The 24,129-nt window shown below is 37.0% G+C and overlaps 1 protein-coding gene across 14 annotated transcripts in view; it reads left to right on the forward strand.

Moving 5' to 3' along the window:
• NUMB (NUMB endocytic adaptor protein) overlaps positions 1–24,129 on the forward strand; it is a 92,064-nt gene that overhangs the window by 58,042 nt on the left and 9,893 nt on the right. For 8 of the 14 annotated variants that reach the window (XM_057366401.1, XM_057366465.1, XM_057366512.1 and 5 more), the window contains 4 exons: positions 11,317–11,391; positions 16,541–16,618; positions 21,996–22,070; positions 23,949–24,089. In XM_057366401.1, the coding sequence (XP_057222384.1) occupies positions 11,317–11,391; positions 16,541–16,618; positions 21,996–22,070; positions 23,949–24,089 (369 nt within the window). The remainder of the gene's footprint in view (positions 1–11,316; positions 11,392–16,540; positions 16,619–21,995; positions 22,071–23,948; positions 24,090–24,129) is intronic. The other 6 variants (XM_057366451.1, XM_057366492.1, XM_057366459.1 and 3 more) reach the window with 2 other exon arrangements.

Raw genomic sequence — 24,129 nt, forward strand, 5'->3', positions numbered from 1 at the left:
ACTCATTCCAGATAATCAGAGTATTATAAATAGGTATTTTCTTTTTTGTGTCCAATTCTCCTTCCTCTTTATTTAAGAAAAAATACTTTAATATTTTAGAATAGTATTTGATACTAATACTTAATAAATACCATAATAAAAATAAATATAAAATTTAGGGTGGCTTGTTGCATATGCTCAGCTTTCATCCTCAAARTAGATCTACAATAGACTGGAAACAGATGATACTTGGGAAAAGTGAATGGGTTAAATATCTATGTACAAGGAACACAGCCTATGGTTCTGACACCTAAGGACTGTCATTAATTTTTGTCTGTATTATGCCTAAAGTAATCCYGTCTATAGTTAAACATGTTATGTTGTTAAGTGGAATTCTATAAACTGTTTGATGTTTTTGTGAAGTTGTGGATTGTTGTGGATATGTAGTAACTTTGAGATAACTTTCACACAAGACTAATGCTCTTCTTTACCCTATTAGAGTTGCTTATGTGTGCTTTTACATATACAAAAGTGTATACAACGTTTCTAGTTCATGGTTGCTTGCTTATTTGTCTTTGAGTTATTTTTCTGCGAAGAGGAAGGAACTGTAATTCAGTACTAAACAGAGATGGTGTTTTGCCAGAGCTTTGAAAATAATTGCTCTKTGAAAGCTCAAACTTAGATTAAGGTTTAACACTGTCTAGGAAAGASCAGGGTTGTAAGTTGGAAGATGGTAATTTCTTCATAACTTAGGCGTTACTTAGGTTGAAAAGCAAAGCACTCAATTTCTAGGCATTTTGTTTTAGTCAAATTTTTTCAGTCTTTTAGTGAGCACAAAGAGTGTGAAGCACTGCTCACTGTTAAAAGACTGACTTTTTTCAAACTCTCAKTCAGGACTCGCAATTCTAATGACAAATGCTTCCTGTATTTAAATGAAGCATTTATCTATTCTGGGCACATGTATCCAAAGTCAAAGTAGGTTTTGGCCTATTTTGTTCTGAAAAGGCATAGAAATGGATAACTCTTGGCATTCTGTCTTCATAATGGGACTTATGTGCACTTATTAGTCTGCTTTTAATTGGAATTCACTGAATTTAATTTGTTCTTTGGAAAAAAAAAWGTTCYTAATGTAAATATAAGGTACATTTCTTGATTTGGTCAGAATGGTAGGCTATTTAAAGAATTTGCAATTAGGTGAAAATTCAAATTCAGAGCAATTTGATATGAGAGGTGTTTTATCTTATTTGATTAGAATTTATTGTCCAAAATACTGTGCCTTGAGATGGACAAAGTGGAAATTTTTATAAGGCTTAAGATGTAGAGTGGGTGTTGACTGGTGTTCAGTAGATAGAGACAGGAAGTATGTTATTGTGAGGGAACGAGATAAACCAGATGTAGAGTCATCGCTTTCGTGGGTGGTACTGTATTTTGCTCACAGAAAGAATAGAACTTGGTGCTATTGAAGGAGAGTATCCTGTTATGCTGCTCTTGGGTATTTTTTGGAAATTAATACATTCCAGGATAAATATGCAGYCTCCTATGTCCTTAAATATCAGATGGGATGACTTTTCTTCCTGATGCTCCGTAATGGAGCAGGACAARTGAGGTACTTTGGGAAGAATGGTTAATGAAAAGGAATGCATTCAAATCTGAAAGATGGTGAATATACCTTAATATTCTTTAAGTTCTGCAGTGGGAATTCCAGAGTGGTCCATTGCAGTGTAGCTGATCAACCACACTAATGTGTTTGGGGGCAGGATTAGTCTGTCCTTATTTATTATGAATGATCTGCCTTGCCCTCTCTCCAAAAATCATCATCTGTAATTCTTTGGAATTCCAAGTGTAACTGAGTAGCAAGACCAGAATCTGGCTGTTGCAGAGGTGGTGAACCCTTCACCTGAACTCAGTGAAGACCTGAGAATTCGTAACAAATGTTGCTGCAGCTGTCTGTGAGATTTTCTATTTGAAAGTAAAATACATGAAACTAATGTCATAGCAGCCAAATTGTGAGCTTTGGTTTTTTTTTCCTAATGCATACTATTTAATTTAGGTAAGACTCTTAATACTCTTTTATAAGAGAGAGAAAGAGAAGACTAGTGCAAACATGTAAAGGAACATTTACTCTTGGTTTCTCTTGTAAAAAAAATCTCTTGAATTGATTTGGTGTTTTACTTYTTGCCTTTGGGCATTTATATTTTGTCCAAAGCTTGGGTGTTTGTAGAGTGCTACCACAGATTTATCCTTTTTTAGACATTAAAGAGCATGTGGAAATGCTTTGAAAGTCATGTTGCAAATAGGATTTCATCCTGCCTTCAGGCTTCACTCTGTTACTGTTGGACAGGGACCCCAGTAGCTGCTCATTCTCTGTGCTTGGAGGATGCTCTGCTGCAAACAGATTTMATGTTACTGAAAGGTTTTCTACATTGGCATGGTTCTTGAAGCTCTTCCTRTGCTATGTCCACAGCTGATCCTTATTGTTGAAGTCCTTAAGTGTTCTATTAGATTTTGACCAAATCTGTTACATCTATGGATTGTCTTCCTTTTTGGTAGAGAAGATGCTCTGTGGAAAGTATTGGCAAAATTGCTGTTATGTTCCTTTATTTTGCTTTAAAATTCAGTGAAGTAGATTCGATCCACAGTTGTTTCTTTCCAGTGCTGTGCCCATGAAGTTGGAAGTGGTGATAATTATGGATGCATACTGTTCCTTTCAGTCAGTAACATTCTTTTTTATTTAACAGTCTGTATTTGTCTGCTAGTTAATGGGGCTGTGTTGCATGTAGCCAGCTACTGATCATATTTTCTCAGTCCCCATAGTGTGTGTAGATGTAATGACAGAGAGTTCTTCTCTATGCTGGAAATCTAACCGCGCTTGAGGTGGTAACCTGACACTCAAAGATAGGGCCATACAATGGCTACYGACTTTCCTGTAATGCTCTTCTGCGTAAATTGCTTTGAATGCCCTAAAGCTAGATTAAAGTTAGCAAGAAGAGCCAAGGAGAGACAGGTCCTGTCTGTCAGCAAAGGTATGGAAAAGATGTTAAATTTGTGTTTAGAAAAGTGACTTGCAGACTTTTGCTCTATCATTGGAAATTTCAAATGATGTTGCTTTCCTGACTTTGGTGGCATGGAGGCATAATACCTTGCAGCTTTTATAGATGTTCAACCAGAGTTGCCCCATTGTTAAATGTGGCACTGATACATTYGCTGGAAGTCTGTGCAGAAGTCTGTTTTCAGGGACAAATTCCTTTCCACTGTCCTAACAAACTGAAAAATAATTTCTGTGTTCCAGTAGCAAATCCTTTCTCTTAGAGAAAAACTGTGCCAGATACATGCAATAGATAGGGGCCTTAGATAAAGAGATTGTATTTAAAACCATTCAGAAGTTGAATATTCTAACAGACATTACAGCCGTGCTTATCAGTGTTATCATTTATTTATACTCTATTTTATACATTATAATTGCAACAAATGAAGTTCATTGACATACACATTTTCAAACTTGCTTTCTGGCTCCAGACACTACCTCACTGACAACATGCAGCTGTTCTATGGTATAATGACTAAAATATTTGACAYTAGGGCTTCTTTTGTCTGAAAGCCTTTTCCAGTGTCCCTCTGGGTAAGTGGTTTTCATTCATACAAATGCACTTTGGAGTAACTGGCCTGTGAAATCTATCAGAAGAACCCTAATCAGAAAAATTAGGTCATTTCCTTCTACCTAAGAGAAGTAAACAAGCCAAACATTTGCCAATTCTTGGTTGTTCTGACAAAAAGGATGTGTTAAACAGAATATTAACAGCTGATTACTACCTGTTGTTCAAGAAGATGTAACAGTTGTGTCTATCTCGGATAATTTGTTTTGTTCTGTCACTTCCATGTTTTTGGTGGTCRGTCTCTTTTGACCTTAAGGCATCTAAGGCTACTGTTGCATATCACCTGCAAGTTTACTTGTATTTTTTAATTCCAACTGGAAGACTAAAGATGTTGGTGAAAAAACTGGCATGAAAGAGTAACAAACCACATTGCTATCTCTGGCATCCAGAGGTTGCTGCTGAGTACCTGGTATCATGGGAGTTACCCTTTCCACTGAATCTTGATTTTTGTGTTAGTGTTGACAAATAATTGACTTTCATATGTAAAAGAATTGATTTTTTCAGAGCAAGGTTTCTTGAACTGTTACCTATCTAGCCYCTGCTTTGATGGGAGATGTTTGGAAGACGCTGCATTGCTCTGCATTCAAGAAGAGACAGGGAAAGGGAACAACTGTCACAAGCCCTGTAGAGTATCCTCACTAGGACCTGTGAATGTCGGTTCTCATCCCTGGGGTCCCTGTGTTTAGGTTGTTGAGCCATATGGGGCACTGCTGAAACCACTATCATTGGGAGTTAGGCCATTCTGTCACTTGGCTTTATGCTCTCATACCACTCATGGCTGTCCAGTTGTCCTCTTTAGTTTTGAAATTTACATATTGAACTTTATTGCTTAATGTCGTATTTATAAATCTCAAAATAACCTCTTATCTTTAATAAGTTTATAAATACAGTTTGCATGCTGTTCTGTTCCTCCAGGTCAGAAAGACTGGTACCAGCACAGGTAATTCTGGCTTTTATTGCATGTCTTAAATGCACTTCTCGTTTGAAATAATAGCTGTGAAAGAATTTACCAGTGTGATGCTGAAGTGCCTTTAAGTTAGGCATGTGATACTTTTCACTGTGAAAGCCTGAGGTACTTGAACAGTCTTTGGAAACTATGTTAAGTATTTTTAAGAAGTTAATGTGACAAATCTGCTGATTCCTGAAATGTTGCACAGCCTTACACATTAAACACTAGAAATCTCTACCTCTGAAGGCATGAACTGTTGTTAGTGATGAACAATTACCATTCCTAGTGAATGCTAACCCTCAGCAAGCAATGGTGCATTTTAAAAATACTGCAGCATTTAACATCACAGGAAAAAGGCTGGAAGACAGCTAATTATAAAAGATGATTATAATGGAAGGTGTGAAGCTTGTCTCCAATGTATTCCTGTGCATTTTTGTCATGATTAAAAGGAATGTAAGGCAATCCCTAATCTTTAAACTTTTCACCCTTAGTTTTGTTTTAATAGCCTTGCAAACAAGAAGTTTTAAATGAAGCTTCTTGCTGAGTTTTAAAAACCTTCTTTGGCCAAGGTCAGATTCTTAAATAGTTTCATAAACTTCAYGTTGTTTTAAAGATATAACAATTTAAATGGTTTGGATTGCCTTGCAGAAATATTTATTTTAAATGTAATTTAGGTGTTAGAAATCCAAAAGGTCTCACTGGGTTATACTTTTTAATTCTGTTTTTTAAAATTAGGTTATCTCCAGTGTCATATATGGAAACTGAATTTTTTGCAGGACTTGAAGAAAAGGTATTGTGCATCTATGCAGTGTATGTATAAAACTTTGTGCTATCAATAGTTGATTTTCCTTTACTTTTTATTTTCTTTTTTTTAAAGAAAGTTTAAAATTTATGTAGTAATGCTGCATTCCTGGAAAAACAGGAATTTYACATCAGAACATACAACTGAAAACCAAAATCTGATGATACATCTATCAAGCTGTGAAGGGACTAGGAGAAAGAGTATGTTGAAGCTTCATTAAGGGAAATTTAGGATATGCATTAGCAATAAAAATTCAGCCAAATAATGTCCCTTTATACAGTGAGACATGTAAACTACAGGATAGAAGGTCTAGCTATTGATCTCCAGTTACAGAAATGTCTTACTACTTCAGGGCTGACTTCTCTGTTGTAGATGTGGAAGTAGATCCTGCCCTGAAGCAAATGCTGTCCTACATAACCTTCTGAATTCCCTCTCTGCCTCATTTTGGGGATTTGTAAGGAAATAAAGAATATAGCATTTGTGTATCCTGTACTGAGTTTCTCTGGTTCATCTTCAATATTCCTAACTGGAAATGTTTGTTATTCCCTCACAGTGTTGTTTCTGTTGACAATGATAAAGGTCATGTGAGAACCAGTAAGTGAAATGCACAGTGTGATACTTAGGTGGGTTGATGTGAAAGATAGGGAGAACTGTTGGTATAGATTCTGCTTTAGATTCTTTTGATCCTCACTATTCAKAGACATTTAGCAGTCATAGACTGCTGCAACTCCTGTTCTGGGGAATTTAATGGGCTGATGAGACATTTCGATTTCTGGTGACATGTGTAGCATCCTTACAAGCCTATAGCTTTGACTAAGCAAAATTAAAACTTTGTTGATGTTTTATCATAGAGTTTCTATTGTCTGTGCTTCTGCTGCTTTGTCTAAGCAAACATCTGTTTCAAACTGATAAATTTAGAAAGCAGGAACATGACAGTGAGGGGAGAGAAATAATGTATTGAACATTATAATGTAAATTTTAGAAATCAGTGGAAAAGTAGCTCTACTTTAAGACGTATCCAGGATTTCTGGTTTTAAGCTTATGTCTAGTTGCTAGACARCATTTCACTGTGAAACTTTGGAGCTCAGGCTTTAATTCTTGAGCAGTGCCAATTCTAGAAGCATATCTGCACATGCAGACATCAAGTAGTCAGTCTTACTGTTGCAAATAATACCCCAGAACTTACACAGAGGAAAAAGAGGAATGCCATTGCCTCTAGGAAAAATACCAAGGAATGCTGGTGTGCTTCTCTTTATGGCAGCTAAGTTTCCCAGCACAGGACACCTTGGCCAAGACTTCAAGTAAGCTCATTTCCTGTCYGTCTAGTTGCAAATGTAATCCAAAGAACCTAATCTGTTACTGCAAATAAAACAGTGCATGTGAACATCTGCTGATACAGAAGGAACTTCAATTATTTGTGTAGCTGAGTCTGTTTCAAAGAGAGACTGTAAAAGCATATTACCAGGCTTGAGCAAACAGAACTGGCTTGAGTGAGTTGTCCAGGCTGAAGGAGCTCTGGTGAAGGATCTTCTTTTTCCCAGCTGTTACTGTTGAACTTTGAAATGTTGAGAACTGAGTCAGCCAAGCATTTGTGAGAGGAATGAAAACAAAGATCAGGGCAGTATTGCTTGTACTAAGACATGGATGGTGTTATATTTCTGACCTGATATATCACCCTTGATGTTTTAGTGGGAGCAATTTCAATAGCATATATTTGGGAGAAGACATGAGCACAGCTTCACCAAAAACATAGAGTAGCTTGAGTTGTTGGTTTTTAGATGAAGTTAGAAAAAGTTTAAAATGTTGAAAAAGAATATAGTTTCTCAAGCACTTTTCATATCTAAGGACATTTTGCTGTGTGCCAGTTTAACTTGTTCMTGTGTTGATTGCTTTGCTGGACTTGAGATTGATGCCAAACACCATGATCAGTGAAAGAGAACATTAAAGTCAGCGATGAAGAGGGAGTTTTTTGGGTTTTGTTGAATTTGCTGTACCTCATATTTTTTTTTCTGAAAATGTTAATGTATACAGTACTTCAATTTAATGATATTTGTGTTAAGGACCTTTCTCTTAACAGCAGCTGRAAGTATTTTATTTGGACTAGAGCTTTTTTATTATGTTACTCTGTATGTGGACTCTACCCACAAGGATTTTAGCTTTCTGTAAAAGCACTGGTGGTTAATTTCTGGTATAATGATTAAATCTCTTAGGGAACATCTTATGTCCGAGAATTGCTGATGTCATGACTATCATTCACTGGTTGCTATGGAAATTAAGTAGGAGTGCATTCAATATTAATACTGAATTCCTGCTATGTGCATTTTCCTGRTGGAAAAGTACTCACTTTCTCCTGGAATGCTAGCTGCAACAATCCCTGTAACAAGAAATGCTCTTTGCAAATATGTCATGGGTACTGCTTTCCTTTCTGTTCTCAAAGTCATCATCCACCACAGAATGGCTTAGGCAGTTCACATGAATTTTTGTGTACCCAGTACTTATGTGTCCCAGTCCTTGAGTGTGTTTGTGGTAATGTGCTGTCATGGATTAGGATGAGATTTTACTCATAGGCGACAAGTTACTGCCCAGRCACTTTAACAGGATGTTTCTTCTCTTTTAATTTAAAAGGGAAGTTCCGTTTAGAGATGCTGAAAGGTTGTGTATAGAAGTGTGGGATTTGTGTATCTGCTTTTTAAAGTGGTTTYCATGTAACCTCTTTCCAGCAATGGAATGGCAAAGTTTAACAATGGTTTATTTTTCTTAGGTCCTGAATTCTGGTGTTTAACTTTCATTTCAGAGTCTAACTAGTAGCTGCATTTGCTTTATTAAATTTTGAAATGTCACTCATAAAATGCTGTTGCACTAGTAAGTTGAGCCAATATTTCATATTTAAGGCTAAGTTGAGATATATTTACAATTTAACACTTCTGTTTAAAATATAAACACTAGAAGAGGTCTCAGTCTTTGACAGAATTTTTTGCCAATTTTCTTGAGGAAATATTTATGTCTTTGATTACAACCCATTAAAAGCCAGATAAATMTTGTGGCACTGGTTACATACAGGAGCCATGTATATCTACTCTCAGACTGATAGGGGAAAACGTTTCTAGAAATAAACTTAAAGACTTGGAAGGGGTCCTGCTGCTTAGGGGACTTWTGGCTATAAAAATATGACTATACCATTCTCATTATAGAGTTAAAATTTATTTTTWAAAAAAAGAAAAGTATATTGGCCCATATAAGGAATTAACACACCACCACTCCATCCCAGGAGAAGAAAAAAACAAAGCAAGAAGAATTTTTACATTGCCTGTGAAGTGTTCAACACCAGTGATAATGAYGAGCTTCTGGTTTCTGCTAAAATGGTGCAATGGCAAGAGCAAGTTTTATTCTTTTTTTATGAAGGGCTAAAAGTGTAACATGTAAATGCAAACAAAGCACCTTTTGTCCTTTATATTATAAAGAAATATTGTGTGACAGTGTAATTTCTTTTACAATTCAAAACTGACTGATGCTCAATGAGGTCTGTGGATTGTACCCTTTTGGTGTGGATAGATGCTCTTGATATGTGTAATAATGTCCCCATTCACTGGAGTGGAAGCAGTATTGAAAACTGCAGCTAAACTTGCAGTCTTCAGTGGCAGYGGCATGACTGATTGCTGAAAGTTGGAGCATGGGACTTCAAAAAAGGTTTGGCAACACAGGGGAGGATGGTTGTCTGTTTTGCAGTGTGACATGAGGCAATATTTACCCTGTTCTGTTTCTCCCTTTTCCCAGCAAAAAGCAGGTTGCCAAGTACAGGGGCTGAATGGTTTGAATCTTCAGTTGGAATCATTTGGCTACAGTGGAGTAAATGAGATGTGCAGATAGGTCAGGAAATCTCAAAGTTGTCCTCTATATGGATGATAGATAATGGTTGTGCAAACTAGATGGTTCATTTCCTACACATTTCTTTTTCTGTCCAGTGTAAATCTCAGTCTTGTTCCTGTCTATAGCACTCTCTTTTTAAAGACAAGTTACTAAACCCAAAACTTTCTTATGACAGATACATACAACTGAATTTCTGCATCTCTGGAACTTCTCCCAGAGAAGCCATGGCACAACCGAGTAGTCGTTGATGTACATATGTACTTCCAGACACAGAGTAATTGCATCTTTAGTTGTTACTGTTTGTGTGGTTTTAGGATTAAAATGTTCCAGTTTGTGTTCTAGAGAAATGAAGATCTTGCGCAAGTGTTCAGCCAGCTCAGCTGAGGGAGTACAGTTGCTGTTTTGGCAGTTCCAGCATTCAATTATAAGGCTTCAGCCTCACAGAGCTCATTTTGAAAAAGCTCTAAAGAGTCAAATCTCTTTTATTTACCTTCTAGTTTCAGKGCAATTTATTTTTCAAGCTGTTCTCCAGCTGTGAGGGCTGATTTAAATGAAATTCTTCCAGAATTGCTCCATCCACATTTAACTCTAAAAAAATGCCACATAGTGAGATTTAATGCTAAAGCTCTCTATCACATAATATATTTTAAATCTTTCAGCAGTTTAATGGTATACAGAGCCTCCTCTTCTGGAGCATCTTGCCTTGCATGAAAAAACCTCAACTTTCCAATTTCTATTAAATCTTTGAAACAATCTTGATTTTCTCTGTTGATTGTGTTAATCTGAGGGTGCTTCAGTATGATGCTGAGTGAAACATTTCTGTTCCCACCTAGGTAAGTCTAGTATCCTAATGAATTAAAGACAACCAAAGAGATTTCAGATAACTCACAGCAGAATAGTCTGTTATAAAGTTCAACTTCTTAATAGTTTATTAAACTGGGGTTTACTGCTGCATTAAGTGACACATGCATTGATTTTGATACTTTAAAACYACTTTTTCACTCTCTAGCTAGTCTAGAATCAAATGCTGAGTTGCATGCAACTCTTAAAATGGCAAGTAAATTGGGATAAGTTTATTTCCCTTATAGTTCCTATTACAAAACATCAGAGAGGTTTTAATAGTTTCTGTGGTTTTCTTCAAGAGTTAAGTACTTTGAATAAGGATATGAATTTTTCTGAGAGAACATTTCCTTTCACTATCAAAAAGAACTATGATTGGAAAGGCAGGGAAATTGGGAAAAATAAAGCTAAATGTTAGAGTGTAAAATTAAACTATCCATGGTACTCTGAACATTGTGCTATTATGTATTTCTTGCAATTGGTTTCTCTACAGACTAATATTATTCTGGGTTGTAAATTTAAAAGCTTTGAATTTTGAAGTTTCTGTTCTCTGTAATGTTACTGGCATTTTTCTTAAGTTGTGCTTGGAAAGAAGAGCATGTGGAAAAGAGATTTTTAAAACTTATTTATTTTTTCAAAACTACCATTTTTGTAAGAATGGTGAAAATGTCTCAGTGTCCCCATAACAGCCTGGTGTTTAATGAAGATAAACAATTTTGGTTTACAATTTAAAAAAAAAGGATGTGGTAGGCAATTTTCTCATATTTGAACATTAACATTCAAAAATATTTGATCATCTTACTGTGTAGCATAATTCAATTTTCAATACTAAATATATCTATCATTATTCAAAAATTCTTTATTTGCCGTCATCTCCATATTGATGTAAGGTTTTTGTGCTATGCTAGTAAAAAAAAAAATTATTAAGGCTTGTGATGAATAAGCAGGAAAATACAGTTTTCAATACTTTCCAATTTCCCTGAGAAAGGAAAGTCTGTCTTTCCCTCAGGATTTCTAGTTGTATTACACTTTTCTGCTGATGCTGGTGTCCCCATATATATATACACAGTCAAAYCTCCAAATGCAGGTTCGAAGGAGACTGGAAAAGTGCTTTTACTGTCTATCACATCAGCTGTACTGAGATGAATTCAGAGCTTGGATTCATCAAAACCCAGGGAGTTTAAGGAGCTACTATTAAGCTTTTCTCCCAATACTCTTTCCTGCAGTACCTGGGACATGTGGAAGTGGATGAATCCAGAGGAATGCATATCTGTGAAGATGCTGTGAAGAGGCTGAAATCTGTATGTATATTTGCTTAATGAAAAAGTTGTCTTTGGGGCTGAGTGCGTTACTGGAAAAGGTCCATTSGGCAGCAGTGCTCCAGCTAAAGACTGAACTTTTGACCCATGTTAGGAGAACAGTTGGCCAGTTTGAGAGCACTGCTGCACTTGGGGGGACGTGCTAATCTGATGATGAGAGGGAGAGTTACAACTGTTCTTTCTACTTGCAGAAACTATTTGCAAAACAAATGTGTAAAACTTCTCTGTGACCTTTCAGGCTAAGTTGGTACCCACATGGGACCTCAACCATTGTTTTTTAACAGCTTCTCCCTCTCTCTCTTTTCTTCTCCCCCTCTCTCTTTCCCTCTGTTGCCTGCCACTTTAATAGTGACTTAATTCACCATTATTATACAAAATATTACTTGTTTTAGGATGCTTTTTTTTCTAATGCACTGCAACATTGTAGTCATGCATGAAATAATCTGGCTTGCATCTGCTCAAAGTGGCCTGAAAGCTGCCTAATTCTGATGTGTCATGAAGTGGGCTGCTCTTAGTTTGGCTTCTGTGAACGTTTGCTCCTGTAAATGGCACTCGTTCAAAGCTCTTTGTATTTCTGTGGCTCATTTGAAGAGGTCTTGTCATCTCTTTCCTGCGGTAATAATACCACAAAATCCTGCGGAAATAGCGAACTCCAGAAAGGCAGTGATCAGTCTATCAAGGAACTGAGTCTATGACATCATTGAAAAGAACAGGAAAAAGGACATTAAAAATTTGAATTTTGTATGGAGATAGAGAACTGCTCTCCTTGTCATCACTTATGTATTTTAGCTACATACATTCTTCAGAATGCATTCAGTAGGAGAAACGCTTGTATCCTCGCAGTTCAACAAAATTACTGCAAGCCCATCAAACCCTTCTACTCCGCTTTTACTGACTTAAAATATGTGCCACTGGACATCCCTTTTTTTCCTCACCAAGTCTGAGAGCTGAAAAAGCTTCCATCTAAACCCGTTTTCCCCTTCTTCGTAGCACACAACAGAGAATTATAGGTGATCTTTTCTGCCTTCTGTTGCGCTGTAAAGTTTCTGAATTGGTTTAGTGCTCTGATTAAAATCAAGTCTTTTCATTCTTTTCTTTCTCAGCTAATGTATAGTAACCTGTTAAAGCCGCATCCCATCTGTTCCCATTCAGTCCACAGTGATTAGTGATTGATTCTTATTAAAAAGGGCCACACAAAATATAAATGAGTTTCTTTGTTCTGTGGATTTAGTTTACATACTTAAAAGTGCGAGTACTGACCGCATAATCAGTTGCATCCGTTTTTGTCTCTTTCTGATTTTTATTCTCTCAGAATACTTTCTGTTAGCACACCAAACAGCRCTGCAGTATCTACTTTATGCAACTTTTCTCATTCTCTTCCCTGGGGAGCTGTGCTGTGAAGTAGCTGTTCTCTGGTTTATAAAAGTCATACAAGTCCACAACCCAGCTAAGTGTAGCTAAGCTTGTAATTAATGAGAGAGAGCAAAAGCATAGCACCCAGTTTCTTCTGAATTTCCAGTTTTGGGATTCTTGATCACCGGAATTACTGATTCAAACGTCAGACTTGGATATCTAACTTTTATAGTGCATTTTCTGAAAGTAAATAATTGAATTTCCCTATTCCATGTAATGTCGTTATTCCAAATTGAGAATTACCCATTCTCTTATATTAACATTTTTCTTCAGATAATTTTGATTTCTTATTCTGTTTGATGTCTATATGTATGCCGGATACAAATGTGCATCTCTTACMATTGGTATTTAACTTGTCTTCTTTGTCAGTGTTGGAAGTTGAGAAGAAGAGGTGAAGTTCTCTTTGGGCCCCAAAAGGAATATTGAGATTACTGAAACTACTTTGTGTTTGCTTTAGTTGCTAGAYTCTATCAGATCCAAGGTTCATTTGGCGCTGCTCACTGCAATTCAAACCCTTCCCCTCACCCCTGGCATGTGAGTTTTAAACCAGGGGCATTTTTTTAGGACATCACTATTCCTGAAAGCTCTTTGCTGTACTATAAACTCTTCTAATTTAGCAGAAGCCAAACACTTCAGCATGTGAGGAACGTGATAAGAAAGCAGTTTGTTCTTCTGCTAGTCTRTTGCTTTTACAGTCCTTAGTTATTTTGATGGACTTTCTCTTGCTTTTGAAAGAATTCTAAGTTGGAGCTGCACTGCTCAAACTGAAAGACTAGCTTAAGGGAAATTGGACTTCACTTTGAATGTGGTTAAATGACATTGAAGTGTATGTGGTCTATTTTAAACTTTATTCTCTGCAGGTAAGATGTAGGTTTTATAAATCCAGCCAATAAAAAGTAGACAGAATTGTTGAAATATTTGTATCCTGTAGCCTCCAAAATCTAAGTTCTGTCTGTCTTGTTTTAATAGATTTATTTTTGCCTCTCAATTCTTGCTGTACTACAGTTGGCAATTCATTTCAGGAACTGAAGACTGTTTTTTTTTTAGGACTGACTGCTGGATTTTTAAACATTTTGTGGAATTTGCTAAGAAGACTATAGAACAGTGTTAATCCTGACTTTAGAAATAGTTTAATTACTGTTTGCTTTTTGAAAGGAAAGATGCAAACAAATATCTCTGACTCTTTATTGTGGGGAATAACCTTTTAGGGATTTTTTTTATTACCTGCTCCTTTAATGTAGTATAACTGCTTTTGAGCATTGCATCTTGCAGAACTTACAAACAATTGATGGTGACCATTTTATTCAGACATTAATTGRCAACTGAGTACAAGAAGCCACTTTTAGTGCAAGAATCCCTCATCCAYCCTATATTCTACAGTTGTTACAGTTTTATAGCTCTGAAACTGCATACCAATAATGCTGTAATTTTCTGTCTGATGAAATGGCATCACAGTCTCATTAATAGATAGAAACCCATTTATTCAGCTATTAGTCTGTTATTAACATGGGTTTATATTATCAACAGAACTTGTGTTTTTCCTTAATAGAATATTACCAACATAGCTTGCATTATTCCCTTAGTAGAGATATGTTGCTAACTTTGTAAACATTTAATATCTGATAAGATTCTTGTAGATGGACATGARGCTCTAAATTGTTTCTTCAGAGCCATTTCACTGAATTCAGAATATTTAGTGCCAACTGGAAAGCAACTTTAAGGGCTGTGTTATGTGTATTTGACTCAGGTGTGGGAACATAATATAAAGATGAAAATGTGACTCTCTCATGTCATATTTTGATTTWAAATCAGCTTTAGCTTGTAGTATTGGTTTCTAACTTGCCACTTTTTGTTTTAAATTATGCATTTGTTTTAATRTATGTTCTTGTTTTAGCAGGTAAAGAGACATAATTTAATATTTTTAAAAATGCATTAGTTATCTCTAAACTACATTAACTTAGTGTTGTTTAAAACCCATTCTGCATGACGCCTTTTCCATTAACCTTGTCTAGTTTATTTAAAAAAATAATCTTGTTTAACAAGCGTTTTTCTGAGAGCAAAATTAACCATCACCTAAAAATGAGGTGGCTTCTGGTGAATCTCTTTAGCTTTTGCTATCTTTAAAAAGCTATTATTTAGTGTAATGCAATAGTCATTGCTCAACTTGGCAGCAGCATCCAACCCCTTCTCATTATGTACACTACATTGTGATTAATCCATTWGTTCCTCTCCTAGTGTTCAGCATATCCTGCCCAAATACATAACCGTTCCTGCCTCCAAAAATYCTTAAGCTTTTCAGCTGACTGAGCTTGGAGATGTTCTTTATGAAGTGTCTGATTTGACATAAATATGTTACAGATACTTGGTAAAATGTTCTTTGGAAGGATGTTGGGCAGAGAGGGACACACCAGCAGACCAGGAAATGCAGAGTTGAGGTTGACATTCCCTCCTTAACTTTGTGTTTCCTGGCTTTTGTTGGCTTGCGTCAGAACCATAGCTTTGRTTTAAATATAACCTTGTTTATCAATAAATTCTTCAGACACTGCCTCAGGATATTTGTGGTAATACTTTTAATATACTAGTATCAGTGATGAACAGGTTGGAATTGCACAGTGTAAATGTGAGGTCAGGGGATGTCACAGAGACACTCCCTGTCTCTTCTGCAGTTCTCCACCACCTCCTCATTACTGCTATAGCAGAGCTTTCTTACAAATGAARCAATTTGGAAAGATGGCAGGAACAGCTCTATGCTTCACATCAGCTTCCCTCCAACAGAGCAGCATGTGGCTGTGCTCGCAGAGCACCAGGTCTGGTGAAGTGTTCTGTCTTTTAGTTTACTTTCCACAGTCTGGTAACCAAATAAAGCTAGGAAACTAAACTGCATGCAAATATGCTTAAAACTGTGTGCCAGCTTTTGCTTAATGTGGATTGGGCAATCAGTATAATCGCATTTTTCTTTTTGAAGAAATTTGGAAGTTGTAGTTCTTCCTTTGGTATCTTTGCCTACCTGTCTCTGCCTGCCTGAGCTGATTTTAAARGCTGCTCAACCTATCAATTCAGAGTTGTAGAATGAATAACTAGTATTTGTGYTAATATTGCATAAAGCCTTGGAAGGCTTTAGAGAAAGGAGTCTCATTTGTATTTTAGTTTTACCACAAGGTAAGATGAATTTCCTTACTTTCAGAGAAGACCACGTAAGATGTGAAGAGTAGCATGTAAACCAGAGCAACAAACAAATGGAATAAAATGAAGCAGTATTTACCTCTGCAGTATTTACCCCTTATATCAGCCATACATGCTTCTCCAACATACAGAACATTTGCTTTGGGGAAGAGTGATCAATACAGAGCAAACTTAACCGCAATTCGGAGTTAGAACTTTGCATTTCACAAGAGCCTATGCAGTATTTTACTTGTTTAACCACCATGTCTGCTGCCAAGTTTGGTTTATAACCTAACCAAAAGGGACTAAACAAGGGAGAGTGAAAATAAAGTAACCACTTTGCATGAAATTGGGGCTGAGGTTTTCTTCTTTCCACCAATTTCAGGGCAGTAGCTTATTAGAATTGTGTGTGTGCCCTTTGATCTGCATTTTCATGGGATTATTTTCACATTTGCCTGTCGCACCTTCTCATGGATAACTCTAAAAACCCCTTCCTTTCCCTCCAAACCCTATTCTTGTGTGTGCTTGTTGGTTTGAAAACCCTGGGACATTTTAGCTACCTACAGTAATAGCGCTCGACTTGTCCCCCCTGTTCCTCCAGGAAAGGAAGTTCTTCAAAGGCTTCTTTGGAAAAGTAAGTTTAATGCCTTGTTTGTGCTTGCACTATAAGGAGTTACATCCCTGGTATAGCACTGCCATAAAATCAGGGTGTTGAGAGTTCCTTAATACATTTCAGAATATTTGCTTCTAAAACAGRCTTGGGAATATTTTGATCAAACAGAGAATGTGGTTTCAAAAGTAACCTGAAACAGAAACTTAAATATCTCTGGACTGTATCAGAAATCCAGTGTTCTGAGTGATTTGTTGTTCCTGAAAAAAATAAATTTTTCTTTTTTAACCCTTAAACTTGTGCCAACCTACATCACCTGGGGAAATATCTACGGAACAGTTGAGGTCTGTGCCTTGTAAATGCTTTCTGCTCAGCTGCCTGGCGGCACGAGTTGGTCCCCAAATGTTAGCACTGAGTGAAAGCGGTGTGCCATCTCTTGAACCTTTCCTTTTTGAGCACAGTCCTAACTCAAAGCTATATGAAGATGAGATCAGGCAATTACCTACTATGTTTTCCTAATTTCAACTCATTCTACAATTTCTGACATTGTTCTTGTTTTCACAAGGACAATGTCTTAGATAAAAAGGGAAGCAACTCTTTGTCCTGTGCTGGTGGCTAGGTGATTTTATTTCTGTTGTCTACATTTCTGCAAGGCAGAAAGACAGCTCTCTCTTTTACCTCTCATCTGTTTCCTACCTCTGTGTTTAAAATTCCTGTAAAACATTTTAATCCAGCTTTCCTATGGAGATTAATCTAAGATTATGGCTTCTGAAGTATCTTGTTATAAAATGAAACTTTGCTTAAATAGAAACTAATAGGTTTGTAATGTGCCGAAGTTTTTTGAAGCAGATTGTTCTCAGGTCATGATTGGTTTTAGCTTTGCTTGGGGTGTAAGTAGCTGATTCTTTTTCACCATTCACTCAACCAGTGATGCATGTCACACAGGGACATCTGCTTCTCCAGTTCAGGTTTCTTCCCGTGATCTGGGAAAGCACACATCCAAAGTGTAGAGATAATGACGGGCTAAAATACAATAGATGGCACATCTATCAGATTAATGAGAACAGTCCTGTGCACAAACCAAATCTTAGAGCTGGAATCCAAATAACCAAAATACCAAACTGAAAGCAAACAGAAAGCACCCCCCAACCTGATTCGATACGTTAATCTTCACTCTGTGTGTTGTACTAACTTACATTAGGGTACATAAGAAAGCACTGATGTAAAAGGAAAGGTATTTGCATAGCACTTAGGTAAAAATCTTTCTTTGACTTTTTAAATTATTAAACATGCCATCTTCCCTATTACATCTYGGTTGATTTTTAATGAAGTCTAGTACTTTACCACAGCATTTTGGATGTCCTTGCTCTTATATTATAGTATTTTGACAAAGAAGGACCTACTTCTACTTCAGCCTGTGAATTTTATTAATTAGTACTGAAACCACTTAAATCCACAGTGTTTAGATATCCCCACAGCACCAGTATGGCAGTACCTTTATTGCAGCTTTGGCCTACAACACAGGAGCCCACATCTTGGGAAATCTGCAGAAAAAGGGACAGCTGTTCTCTTATTAATAATTGAGAAATGCTAATAACTCTAATATCTTTTGGCTGTCTCATCTATAATTTCTCCCCAAATGTGTTGCATTGGGATTAATATAATATTCCAAAGTGCAGAGCTGCTTGAAACACACTAGCAGCTTTMAGAAAGGCAGTCTAGACACATTTGCTGCTTTCCCTGTCCATATCTTTCTCATTGTAGAAGGTAAATGTGATAGATTTTTGTCTGGAAATGTTCGAGTGATTAGTATTGAAAATGTTTTTTTTCAACTTTAAATAAAAATGAGATGTCTGTTAATAGCTCCAGGTTAGGCTTTTGCAGATATCAAATCAGCTGCATTTTTATGAGGCAKCTCCTTTTAAAACTAAAGCTTTTYTGTTGTAATGACTTGTAGTACAGATTTGGTGATCTTTCTCATGTTTTGCTTCCACATAATGTGTTTTTATCACAGTGTTTTATACAGAGTCTGAAATGAAACATTTTCTTATATACCTCATACTCCAGGCACATCTTAGAGCTGCATCTAAGTCCCAGGACAGAATAAAATAAAATAGGCAGAAATACTAGAAACAAAATAGAAGTATTTAAAAAAATTCATTATTGGGCAACTTTAGTTCTGCTCTGGCATCCTTAATACTTTGTTTTCTACTTTACAATATAGTAAGGTATCAAAGCAGCTACTTTTTGTTTGGTGGATRCCCATTTGTAGGGCATTGGCAGTTTGTCACTGAGGTTTCCATTGTGCCCAACCTGCCATGGACTTGCTTTTCCTCAGGTCATTGCATGTTGGGATGRGTGCCCACCTGCCCTCCTGGAGACATCTGAGCACTCTGAAATTAGTCCAGATAATGAATGTCGATCTGGAGTCCCCAGAAGTGCTGAGCATTGAGCTTTCTATCGGTGCTGACTCAGCACTGACAAATGAGGTTCCCGGGAGTCGATGCCACAGTGGCTCTCCTTGGGCAGTGCTGTCATCTGAAAGCACTAGAATATGAAGACAAGCTACTGATCTGGATGTCTGGATGAGTCCCTTGGTAGCAGCATTTCAGACCATCCTGTTCCAGTGGATATTGGCCCTTTGCTTTAAATAGTTCTGTTTGGAGTTGCCTCTGTCTCCCAGCGTTTGTTACACAAGCTGTGATCCTGCACTGGAATTCACTTCCCATGCAGTATCTGGCAGCTGCTCTGATCTTTGTCCAGTATGTGCCAATAGGGCAAATGCTCTTATCTACTTTGTAATCACCATTTACTTGGCAGTATCCTGCCTGCAGTGGAGTGGTGCTTTGATTTGGATATCCAATAGACACTGATTTGGAGGAGTATGTTACTTTATACATCACTGGTAGGCATAGATAAGCTGAGAATTCAGCCAACTGTGAAAATCATTCATTGTCCAGCAATTACAGCAGTGGGTTTGGGGTATAGACTATAAGGATAAGCCCTTTCAAGGCACTGCATCCACAAGAAATCTAGAAGGAGGAATCGGGAGATGAAAGTGAGTTTTCTTTTTCTCTTAGTGTTGCAAGCCCATCTTTGGATATCTTGCATGTGGAGCCTAACTGTTTCAGTTGGACAAGAGTGCTTAGAAAGCACTTTGGCCTTTTCATTTTATTCTGAGAAACATGAAGTTCCGTGTGTTAGCTATTTCTAAATCCTCATTTGGTAAAATAGTGGGTGAGGAGTAGCTCTGTGAAGATCAGCATTGTTTTATGAAGTACCCAGCTCAGTTAAACTTGGCTTTAATACAAACTTCAGGAACTGTTCACAGTTTCTGCAGGGACAAGATTTTTATTGTTTGCTGGGAAAAGATGTGCATCTCTTAATCTAATGATGGCATTCTAAACCAAAGTTACCTGCAGGCATTATCTTCTCTTGATTTTCTTGTATTTACGTGAAATAATGACTTTTAAGACTTTTGGCTTCTAAAAAATGGATACGCTTTTTAAAACAGTTCAAGGAGACAGACCTCTACAAACCATTCATTTTGGAATTCATAGGGACTCCCAGGCTGTGAAAGCTTCCTGAGCATTGAAAATACAGACTATATTTTGTGGGCATTTATACTTACTGCATTTTAAAACAAAATATTAGAATATTAGAAGCGACTTTTAAATATTACAGTATTTTCTAACACATATGATGGTAAATTTAAGTGTATCTTCTGTTGTGAATTGTAGTCTTTTCCAGTAGGCATTCCAGAATCTAAATTAAACATTCTCTGGGGTATCCAACAGGCTGGATGGTCATTTAGAAACTTGCTTCTGCAAGCACTTCTCTGTAGCTTGCTTTCATGCTGTGCTTATTTTCTCTCTTTTTTCCTTTAAATGCTCTTCTGTGCAAGTCAGTGCCATTCTCTGTTCTCACCAAGCTTTTTGAAAATGCTCAGGATGTCATTACTGCTTCCAAAATTGGGACAGATAGTTCCTCCCCAAGAAAACAAACAGAAGTTTTGCCAGMGCCTTTTTCTTCACACTTGCTGCTTTCTCTGAGAATGAAACCAGTATGATAYAACTGGAGACTTTTCACTCCAGGATATTTCATTCTTAGTGTTAAAATCGGTGCTGCAGAGTTGGAACATGCAGTAGATAATGCCAAAATGTATTCTTGTTCCATTACTTTCTCTAAAAATATAGATTATATACAATGAATGAACTATTGCAATGAACTGCAATGAACTAACTGCAATGAACTATTAGAAAATTTTATAAAATAGCTGCAGTTCTGACTTGAAGCCAGTAGCTGATACCCCTTCATCTTTTTTTTTCCCCCTGTTGTTGCTTTCTTGACTCCCTGCAGTGGTTTCTGGTGGTGCCATTAGCAGCTACAAACTATAAACCCCAGTACTTCAAAACACCTGGAGATAATATATTAATAACTGTCTAAAGCAGGGAGCTTGTGAATTAATGACATGCTAAAAAAAAGGGATTCTTTTTCTAGTAGTAGCTCTCTGTAAAATTATGCTGACCTATTTTCTTTTCACTGAATTAGCTTCAGAAGAATATTTTGTTTATACTGTTTTCTGTAACTTTCCCTTGAAAAGTAAACAGCCTAGAAAGAATCTGTAGTTTTAATGGCTCCTGAAGCCTTCCTGTGTTCTCCACTTTTACTTTGCTTCAGCTTGTGGCAGCTGGAAGTTCCCACAGTCAGGTTTTGGATAAAAGCCAGACCACTCTCCGCTTGTCTGCCTGCCACACACCATTGCTTTTTCAAGATACACACCAGAGGGTTAAGGAATCCTATTTTTATACCTCTCTCCCAAGATTAGACATTCAGCACTTAATAAATTCAGAAACATGTTTGAGTGATTGATCCTAGCATTAAGCTTACGAGCTTAATGAAGTACACAGTAACTGATGATTTTGGGGTGCTTTTAACACTGGTTTAAGGTGATGCCATGATTCTGCCATGTGACTATTGGGGCAGAGGGTAGGGCTGGTGGAAATACCAGGTAAGAATTTTCCTATGTTTAAACTTGTGCTGAAGAAGCTACCTGTGGTGTAACTCCTTATGAATGAGTGTCTTCTGACTCTAGTGGAATTCTTCACCCACTTGGTCAGTCTTGAATTCTTTRCTGTCAGTGGATGTACACCTTATTTCTGCCTCACCTGTCCTGTGCCCTCTCCCCATCCCCACGACGTGCTGTTTCTGAAATACTGGCTTTGGCTTGGTTCTCTTAATGTTTTGCAACTTGGATTGAGCTTTGGGCACCCTACTGACCATGGACTTCATCTACACTCAGTGTTATAGTTCTTGGAGAGGGGAAGCGGGTGGCAAYCAGCTGTTGGCATAAAACTKTTTTKTTTTGTTTTTTTCTTTCCTTTTTTTTCTTTCCTTCAAGTCCGGGAAGAAAGCCGTCAAAGCAGTCCTGTGGGTTTCRGCGGATGGACTCAGAGTTGTAGATGAGAAAACAAAGGTTAGATTTCCCTGGGCAAAAGKTTTAAATCTCTCTATGATAATGTATGTGCTACATCTTTAAATGGGCACCAATCTTTATATTGCTGCAAATGTTGGTATTTGAAAGAGTCTAAGATGTGTAATTTACTTTCATAATTTCTTGTTTTGTAAACATATGTACACCTGTTAATTTCACTCTGCTCTCAAGGCATAAGCTTGGAATATTTTTTTGCATTTACTGGAACAAGCATTTGTTTTCCTGAYAAGTTCTATTGTTAGTGAACTTGAAGAGTCCCTTGACTTTGTTCTGCACCACTGCAGAAGGTTGCAATAGTAATACAAAGGCAAACTCACATTAATCAATATATTATAATATATATATATATTAATTTAAATGATTTTAAGTGAATCCAAATCCTGGAATGRATCTGAATGAACAAGAGCTTCCAAAAATGCAACGCAGAGAGTAAATTAAATAAGGAGATTGTACCTTCAGACTCAAACTAAATATGACTGTATATATCAAATTTAATAATCTTTAATTCTAATATCTAAGGTGTTAGTCTGAAGTGGAAAACAAATGCATTTGTGGCATGATTCTAGATTGTTTTATATTTTTTTTTATTGTGAAACTACTTGTTTTTATTATGAATTAGCAGATTGTGTACCACCAAGGTCCTGTGTCCAAGTAAGAGCAAGTGATTCTTGGTTTTATGTAGATGTAGGCAATTAGAAATAAGAACTTTAGGCTTACACTACAAGTGCACTAGTAGTTTAAAAGATGGTGTGGCTATGAGAACAGTTTTAACTCTTATCAGTTTGAAATAGTTTTTTTTAAATATTCATATCAATTAACTTAGTTTGTCAACCTAAAAGACGATTTCTCCAAGCCATCACTGACAGGCAGAGCTAATTCATGTCCCTCTGGAGTGCAACTGCCTGTCAAATATCTGCGTGTGGTTRGACTTCTTGAGGGCTGTTGTAGTGGGATGGTTCATCAGAGCTAAGGTTRCTGTCTGTCAAGGATTCAGTTTCTAGTACAAACATACTGATGYGAATGAATTCAGTCTACTGATTGCCTCATTTAAAAGGAATAATACATGTATTATTTTTAGAAATGTTGCTGCATATATGTAATATTTTCAAATTGAATTTTAATAAGTTGTGCAGACTGTGCAGGTAATTAAAAGCCTAGGATTTAAAAAGAAAATAAACTATTGCCTCCTGGTGGTTGAGTACATCAGYAGAGGTGCCAAGTACTAGCCAACAACCAGATGAAATAATTTGGAAAAAAAAATTTAAAAAACAACTATTAAGGACRGCATAGTCTTAAAGTGTTCTATTTSCTTTTTAGAAACACTTCTTCCATCTATGGCATTAAATAGGGAGTGTTTGATACTGGTGCTGGTGCTTCTCTTTTGCATCCCTGCTTAGCTGACCAGTAGATCAATTTTTGCTCTTTGTGTAGCAGTTACTAGAACTTTTCACACTTGCAGACCTCTCCGCTGAGTTTCAGCATTTTAACCAGTGTTTTAATGCAGTGAAGACTTTCCAGTTGCAAGACTAAGGAGCTGCTATAAAAATAAAATGTGTGCCTCTGTAGCCTAGAGGAGAGATAGGAATTTGGGGACCCAATGAACTCCTAAGTGGTGCCTTGGCACACCTCTGCCAAAGATGGCTGGTGGAGAATGTAATTTCTTCTTTTTGTTTCATACTGGGATCAGATTTTAAATGGTGACTTTGATGATGCATAATTACAGCCACATCAGGTTGTAGTGTACAACTACACCCTTTGTAGTGTAACTCATTTTTGTGCAGTTACTACTGAAAATGACTTCAAGTTTTTTTCTGTATTTCCTCACATTTCTTTTATTGTGGGGGGAATTTTTCCCTCTAGGATCTTATAGTTGATCAGACAATAGAGAAGGTTTCTTTCTGCGCACCAGACAGGAACTTTGACCGGGCGTTCTCATACATCTGCCGAGATGGCACAACGAGACGCTGGATCTGCCACTGCTTTATGGCTGTGAAGGACACGGTAAGTTTAATATGGTGTGTATCCAGCTCTCCCAGCTCTT

The sequence above is a fragment of the Malurus melanocephalus genome, unplaced genomic scaffold (assembly GCF_030028575.1).
Source record: "Malurus melanocephalus ecotype Western Australia unplaced genomic scaffold, MMel_1.1 scaffold_2, whole genome shotgun sequence".
NCBI lineage: Eukaryota > Metazoa > Chordata > Aves > Passeriformes > Maluridae > Malurus > Malurus melanocephalus.